General features: G+C 42.8%; 1 protein-coding gene across 2 annotated transcripts; it reads left to right on the plus strand.

The window, feature by feature from the left end:
* The first annotated feature begins 123 nt into the window (after positions 1 to 123).
* Positions 124 to 7,627, plus strand: kif23 (kinesin family member 23). 2 transcript variants are annotated; one of them, XM_088299447.1, is made up of 23 exons: positions 124 to 230; positions 392 to 455; positions 551 to 679; positions 1,340 to 1,445; positions 1,552 to 1,688; positions 1,764 to 1,867; positions 1,951 to 2,121; positions 2,241 to 2,285; positions 3,027 to 3,139; positions 3,272 to 3,393; positions 3,699 to 3,795; positions 3,885 to 3,964; positions 4,041 to 4,160; positions 4,261 to 4,420; positions 4,591 to 4,752; positions 4,839 to 5,005; positions 5,087 to 5,260; positions 5,352 to 5,558; positions 5,635 to 5,868; positions 5,971 to 6,059; positions 6,179 to 6,251; positions 6,757 to 6,827; positions 6,918 to 7,627. In XM_088299447.1, exons 1-23 carry the CDS (start codon positions 217 to 219, stop codon positions 6,931 to 6,933), a joined length of 2,655 nt encoding a protein of 884 aa, XP_088155573.1. In that variant the 5' UTR covers positions 124 to 216; the 3' UTR covers positions 6,934 to 7,627. The 2 variants fall into 2 exon arrangements, with proteins under 2 accessions (XP_088155573.1, XP_088155574.1); XM_088299448.1 differs by lacking the exon at positions 2,241 to 2,285.
* Positions 7,628 to 8,156: the final 529 nt, after the last annotated feature.

The raw sequence follows: 8,156 nt of genomic DNA on the forward strand, positions 1-8,156 counted from the left end.
AGAGTTGACACATTCAATTTCCGTAGAACATTCCAACAGTTTTTGGCTTTCCTTGGTGACATGAACGCACCAAGTAGGAAGCGGAAACACTTCATCAAAAACGATAAATCTGATTGGCTGCGACCGGCTCAATTTGAAAACGTTATTTCGTTTGAACAAAGACGGGGGAGGGAATGAAACTTCGACAAGAACGTTAAATAGACGGAGCAAGCTAAAATGACAAAACCGGTGTAAGTAAATATGACAAAATCAGAACTGTGTTGTTTGTTAGCACGGAAAAACGTGACATTGTAGCTGGCGTGTTGTTCTCATGATGTTGTTTAGGCGTTCACCAGTTTTCGTTGAAACGATTAGCCGTGGGGCTAATTCAGAGTTTTTGTTTTGTTTTTAGTAAATCCAAAACGCCCCGCCGACCTCCTCTCAAAAAATCAAGCAGCCAGAAAGACCCTGTCGGGGTGAGTCTTAAACAGTTGGGTAGCAGTTAACGACCGTGCTGAAGCGTTGTGTCTTGTGGTGAACCGTCTTTGTGGTTGTTGGTTTCCCCAATTAGGTTTACTGTCGCGTGCGACCCCTTGGCGGAGAAGACGAAGAATGCTGCATCGAGGTGATCAGCAGCAGCACCATCCAGCTGCATGCACCCGAAGGCTTCAAAACAAACCGCAATGGGGAATACAAAGAGGTGAATGATTGTTATCACTGGGCCAGGGGTTCAGAAACAACCCCTTTCAATAGTTATGCGTGTAAAATCTCAAAGCTTATATGAGAACTGCATTATCAGACATGTCTTGTGAAGACGATTCCCGTGACATCGGTGTCAATTTCCTACAATAAACACAACAATTTGGTGATTAAAGACACTACTGCTGACTGTGAATTGAAGTGTGCCTTTGTAATAGGCTGCTTCTACGTATAAGTGCCTTTTGAAACTGGACTTCCTACATTTTGAGGCATGTTGAAAAGTGGGCATAAATGTAAGAAATGCATTCAGAAAGAAAGTTCTTGACATGTCTGGAATTAATTAAAATGAGAATAAAAATTAGGATTATCTTTTTTTGGGGGGGTAATGTTTCAATTTAAATATTCATGATCTGTACAGATGAATTAAATGCAATATTTATCCATCGTCTGAGCCTGACATGCACTGATTCCACTGACGACATTCCACTTTTCTCATTCCACTGATGAGGGCTGCTACATTCAAAGTAGAAAAGTACTCCATACCACGCTTGAGATAGCTTCTTTTGAAAAGATATTTGGAAAATCATAAATTAGCCAGTGCAATTTGAAATCCTACACTCTTAAATTGAAACTTGACTTTTTGACTATCTGCATTTCCCAGACGCAGTACTCCTTCCAAAAAGTCTTTGGAGTATTAGTATCTCAAACGGAGCTTTTCGAGAGTGTTGCCAAGCCCCTCGTTGATGACCTCATCCATGGAAGAAATGGTAAGATAAGAGCACTGGCTGGAATCTGATTCCTAATATTGTTGCTGCTGCTGTTGCTATCTCCAAGGTACATGTGAGTCCATTCCGTCTCTCTTGCTCACTGCAGGCCTGCTCTTTACATATGGCGTGACGGGAAGTGGGAAGACATTTACCATGACTGGCTCTCCGGGCCTGGGTGGACTTTTGCCTCGCTCTCTTGACATGCTCTTCAACAGCATCGGCCCCCTCCAGGCCAAAAGATATGTAAGGGCTGCACTTTTTGTACAGGCATCTGTATAACACAATTGACAAAAAACATTACGTAATCTGTTTTTACAGGTCTTTAAGTCAGATGAGAAAAATGGCATAGAGGTCCAGAATGAAGTCGATGCCCTGTTGGAGCGGCAAAGACGCGAAAATGTTCCCAAATTGTCCTCATCCAGGTTTGTCCAACTCATGTCCATTAACATGACTCCTGCGTCTATGGAACTGATGTGTAACCTGGAATTGGCAACTTGCACTTTAGACAGAAGCTGGATCCCGAAATTGCTGACATGGTCAAGATGGCTGAGGCGTGTAAAGCAGATGATGTGGATGAGGACAGCAGCTACAGCGTCTTTGTGTCCTACATTGAAATTTACAACAACTACATTTATGATCTTCTTGAGGATAACCAGGAGGATGCAGTCAGGCCAAAGTGAGTGGCAGGAAATCAAATGATTGGATTGACTTGAAAACTCTCAACACGTTCAGATTTTTATAGTAGAGTATATGAAAGTAGCTGAATGTCAAATTGTTGTATTTTCTTCTTACCAGGTGGAATGATGGAGGCACACCTGTGCGTCAGAACACTGAGTTCATGTATGTGACCAGTGAACACATAGTACAACAAACAATAGCAGTCCAATGGAAAACTTAATACGTTGTAGTTTGTTTGTGTTAAGTTTTCCATTACACTTGGCATTCCGGCTGCTCATTAGTGTGTGAAATTTGCCATTTGCTGGATACTTTTACATAATTATTCAAGTCAGGAAAATCATTTCTACCTGAGCAAAATATTACTCACTAATAGTTACACCTCCCCAATCTAATGAGATTCTTACCTTTTGTTTCCAAATCATTTGAAATAGTGCCTTCATACCACACTGTAATAAATTAATGAATTTAGTTTTTAAATCATTTACTGCCATTGACAGCTAAAGACGTCAAAGATCTTTTTTTTTTGTTTTTTTATTTTACTCGGCTGGTAGTGAATGAGTTAATTTAATATCACTATGAGCATCAGGAAAACCCGTGATGATGTACATTTAGATTGTGCAGGTGTACCTAAGTTTGTGGCAGAAACCCCAAGAGGCATTTGCAAAACAAATTTGACAAGTGCATGCAATTCAATTCTCGCTCCAGTGATGGCATTCTTTCTTGTGATGTCGCCGCCCTGCCGCTTGCTGTCTTTGTCATGGCAAAGCTCCCATGTCCTTAAAGCATCTGCAGTACTTTGCCTGCCCAACCCCACCTGCTGTATCCTCCCGAACTTAACGTCACATGCAAGCTAGTGTGTTTTGAGACTAACGCTCCTTTTCCTCTCCCTCTCTCATGTCGTAGGGCACCTCAGTCTAAAATTCTCAGAGAAGACCAGAACCACAACATGTATGTTGCCGGTTCTATGGAGGTTGAAGTGAAATCTCCTGAGGAGGCGTTTCAAGTGTTTTGGAAAGGTGAGTGGTGGAAATTTCAAAGTAAGGAGACAATGATGTAAAGGTGAGGTGTTTCTGCTCTGATGACCTTAGATTTGTCTGACATGGTATTGAGACTGTTGAAAACCTCCCTGTTGTGTGGTATCACTCTAGGTCAGAAGAGGAGGAAGGTGGCAAACACCCGCTTAAATCGTGAGTCCAGTCGCTCCCACAGCGTGTTCATGATCAAACTGGCGCAGGCTCCTTTGGATGCAGATGGTGACAGCATCCTGCAGGTGAGCTGGAGCCCAAACTACATTAATTGGGATTGGACTAAGAACTAGGACTCTCACTGTTGAATCTTTTTACAATCAGCTATTTTATTTGACTATTCCATTGAATAATCAACGAATTGGATTGATTTGAGCTCGCTGCAACCAATGTGCATCACAGTGGCCTGCTATTTCTTTCTTTCTTGTACACAGTTTCCCCATATTTTATTTCTATATTTTTATGGTCAAGTTGGTTGACTTGAAAGATAAAAACTGCTTTGACTTGAATTGCTCGTCACCCCCCCCCCTCCTGCTTTTTGAATGAGAAGAACCAAGTGGCTGTCAGTCAGCTGTGTCTGGTGGACTTGGCAGGAAGTGAGCGAACTGGCAGAACGGGAGCCGAGGGCACTCGTATGCGTGAAGCAGGTACAATTTAAAAACGTTTTTTTAGCAGATTTGCCTTAATTCTTATCGGAGATTCATGTGACTATTTAACTGCATGTGTTGCGTTGCAGGAAATATCAATCAGTCTCTACTGACTCTGCGGACGTGTATCGAGATCCTGCGAGAAAACCAGATGTGTGGTACAAACAAGGTTCGTGTTCAGTCGAAGCATATTTCTCGTCCGCTTTAGTCCACATTGAGTGATTTTGTGTGCTTTTCTGCTCTAGATGGTTCCCTACAGAGACTCCAAAGTCACCCATCTGTTCAAAAACTATTTTGACGGCGAAGGCAAGGTAAAAATGATTGTCTGCGTCAACCCAAAGGCTGATGACTATGAAGAAACGCTGGTGAGCTTAACATGCAATTTATTTATTTTTTAACCCTTTTTGTTTTTATGAACATGCAAGTTCCTCCTTTGTCTAACATGTCTTTTTCTGCATTGTCCAGCTGGTGATGCGCTTTGCAGAAATGACGCAGGAAGTGGAAGTAGCTCGGCCAATGGACAGACCCATCTATGGCTTCACGCCAGGCCGCCGCAATAGGAACCAGGCTTTCAAAGATGAGCTGTCTCGCAAGTTGGAGGAGCGTGGCGGTCCAGTAGACAGAGGTAGTGTTGTGTGAATGGCCAATACCAAGATGTCAATGTCTGGTTTTGGTTGACACCGTCAGAAAGTAGTATTTGAGCAATGATGGTGTTAGAATGTGCTCGTGAGATGAATGTTTGACAAGGTATAGAAAAAAAAAGAAGCTGGTTTTGATCATCTTGTTTCCCCACAGACATGCCTTCAGTTTTAAACTTGGCGATGCATAGCCTCCCTCCTATCCCCACCGCCGAGGTTGCAGACGCTCACGATGATATCACCCTGCCAAGGCTAATTGAGGCTCTGCAGAACAGACACAGAATTAGACAAACCATGTTAGAAGACTACAACAAATCAGGTGCCTGCTCATGTTTGAGATCATTCCCGCTTGTCTTCAAGCCAGAATCTTCTAGCCTTACTTGTCCGCTTCTGTTTTTGTTTTAGCCAGCACAATGTCATCTCTCCTACAACAGCTTGACAGCAATATAAATTCCAAAGAGAATTATATTCATGATCAGAACAGCAAGCTTTTGGAGAAGGACAAGATTATCCAAAACAACAAGGCAGAAATTGAGCGGCTAGAGAAAAAATCGAAGATGCTTGAGCATAAGGTGAGTTCATGTCCAAGGCTTCAAGCCCTTCAGTCTGGTTTTCTCTGAATGAGTTGTTGCTAAAGACATCCTCTGTTCTAGATTGACATCCTTCAGAAGACAACCAAAATCTATGAGGATGACAAGCGTTCCCTGCAGCACGAGTTGGAAACGAGAGCACAAAGGCTGCACAGAGAGCTGTCTGAGAAAAGACGCATGGAGCAGCGCATGCAAGGCGCCGTCACGGACACGCAGCACAAGTGGGAAAAGGAATGTGTGAGTGTCTCACCTAGACTAAAATAGCATTTTCATTTTTGCAAAAGCTCCATAATTGTGTTTGATGTCGAGCTTTCGTGTCGTCGTACAGGAGCGACGTGTAAACGCAATGCAACAGCAGATGCAGAACAAACTGTGGGTGAAAGATGAGAAGCTGAAGCAGCTGAAAGCCATCGTGACCGAGGGCAAGACGCCGGGTCGGCCTGAGCCTCCACCTCGTCAGACACAACCGAAGCCTCCTCCCCGGGAAGAGCGAGTCCCCCTGCCTGCTAAAAGATCCGCGTCGCCCTCACCAACGGTACGCTGGGTTGAGAAAGCTATTTGATACTATTGGTCTGTTGCCACATTGTTTCCTCTTTGTGTACCCCAACCAGACGTCAACGCCTGTTCGGCCCCTGCACCGACGGTCCCGCTCGGCAGGTGGAGAGAAGTGGGTGGACCATAAGCCCTCCTCAAGTCTGGACTTGGGAACGGTGCTGCAGCCCATCATCCCGAACGCCATCAAAGTGTCTGCTCCCAATGAGAAGGTTCTGTCCAAGTGTGACAGATACGTGTTGACGCACCAGGAAGTGGCCTCTGACGGAGAGATAAAGACGCAACTGATTAAGGTAGGCTAGCTTTAAGATTTTTTGTAGAACCTGTAAGCATTGCTCACATCGAGGAGTTCTCACAGGCCACTTGCTCATCCATGTTTGTGCATGTTCTTCCAGGGTGATGTGATGAAGACCAGAGGAGGAGGACAGGCTGTCCAGTTCACTGACATTGAGACATTGAAACAGAAACTCACCACGATTGAATGGTATGAACTCTGTGGCTATGATTAACTAATGAGCTTCTGTAATGCATGTTGATGTTTTTTAATATCTACGGTGTATATACTGTATATGTCTATAAATGCTGTGTTTTTTGTCTCCAAAGCCGCAAAAGGAAATCTTCAGAAGGAGATAGCGGAGCCCAAAAAGGGTCATCTTTGGCCGATGTGGAGAAGAGGGTAGGATGATTATTATGAGAAAACATTGCGATATGTTGATTCTGAAACTACTGATGACCCCCAGCATTTGTGGCTGATGGGAACTGAGCCCTTGTGAGAACAGACAAAATCTGTGTAATTGACACCCCTCAGAACGATTTGGATGGTGGCAAAGTAACATTTATTGCTTCTGCTTGAACACAAAAACAGCTATAAAACGTGTCACGTTCTATCAGAAAATCAAAGTCGCCACGGTTGAAATGCATTTATGAATTGAAGCAGTGATAAATGATCTGCATAGAATCAAAACATGTATGATCATAAGCCTGGTTGTGTTGCCAAAGTGATGCACCTCCTTTACTGGTAAAACATTTCTACCAAATAATCCTCTTTGTGTCTGAGCCCTGCAGGGAAAATATGTTTCGGCAGGAAACCTGTGATGTTAGTTTTTGCAGTCCTATTAAAAAGGATGAATGCAAAGAGATTTTATTGTAAATGTGGGTTTCACAAAGTGATTTCTCGACAGTGCGCCGTGGCTATGGAGATGAAGGCTGGCTCCACAATGGGACCTGGTGTTGAGCATCATTGCATCACTAAGTAAGATGTAGTGCGTTTCACTCACAATGTTTTATATTATCGTAAAACATGACCACAGTACTAATTTAGTGAATCTATTTGCTTTTACAGGCGCAGAAAACCCTGAAAGCAGCAAATGACTTCACTGAAAGTCATTCTGTTTCGTTTCTCTCCTTTTGTGCAATAGCCCAAAACCTTTTTTATTTTTTTTTATCTATGGTGGTATTTAACTTTTGACACATTTATATGATGCAAATGTACAATTCCAAAGCTGTTTATAAAATATTTTATGTGTTGTTAGAACCAACAAAATGTGATAGTTAGGTCAATTTTGTGTGACGTGTGTGTAGCCCTTTTATAGTTTTTCCCAGTGTCCATTATCTTCAGGCCTTTTTTTTTTCCTTTCTCGCCATTGATTCATGGAACACCACACTTGTCACTGTACTCAGGAATAAAATTCCTAAGCACCAGCTTGATTTGTATTCACACATGGGCCCGGATGCAAAATAATGAATAACCACTGTGTGGCAGCACAGGACAACTGTAAAATCTGGGCCAGGCTTGGGCAAGTTTTTTTTCTGCATTTCTTTTGAGATACTGTCAATGTGGAACACATCACATCAAAAGAAGGGATTACAGAATATTAAATGCAGTTATGTGGAATGTATTAATGTGTATCCACTACAGTAATGTGTTCTGGCGATATGAGTGCCGGTGTAGTAACCGATTTTAAACCCCAATTGTGTTGATGTTGCAGTTGCACAGTATAATTGTCAATCTGCACTTTTCTGAAATGCAAATAAATTTGAGCGCGCATTTCGTCTGCGAGTCGGCGCTGATCAGTTGAAATCTCATCTGCCTGAGTTTCAATTGGAAAGCGCTGAAGAGTGACTAACATGGAGCCTCTTGGAGAAGGTCAAGAGCCCAGAGCAAGCAGCGGCCATTAAATTCACTCCGAGTGCTTTGCTTTTTGACCAGGCTTGCACCGCACTATTATGGTCTGCAAACCCTCAACGCCAAGTGGCACGAGCACAATAGAGATGTTATTACGTTTGAGCCCCCTAATCAACATTACAGGTTTTCAAAGACACTCTAGAGAAGAATCAGTGAAGAGCGGCAACCAGAGGTCTACAATGAGCACGCGCTGTCGATTGTGAAACGTGAAAAAAAAGTTCATATTTTCTTGAATTCACAGTCGTCACTATGTTGAAGCTATTAAAAGGATCAACGGCATTTTTACAATATTTTCAGACAAATTATTTACATAGGTCAGTGGTTCTCAATGTTTTTACTTTAAGTACCACCCCCAAAAAAACACAACAATAAAATGCACTACATCAAAGGCGGGAA

This window comes from Idiotropiscis lumnitzeri, chromosome 6 (genome assembly GCF_059441095.1).
Source record: "Idiotropiscis lumnitzeri isolate Australia: NSW breed Sydney's pygmy pipehorse chromosome 6, RoL_Ilum_1.0, whole genome shotgun sequence".
Lineage (NCBI taxonomy): Eukaryota > Metazoa > Chordata > Actinopteri > Syngnathiformes > Syngnathidae > Idiotropiscis > Idiotropiscis lumnitzeri.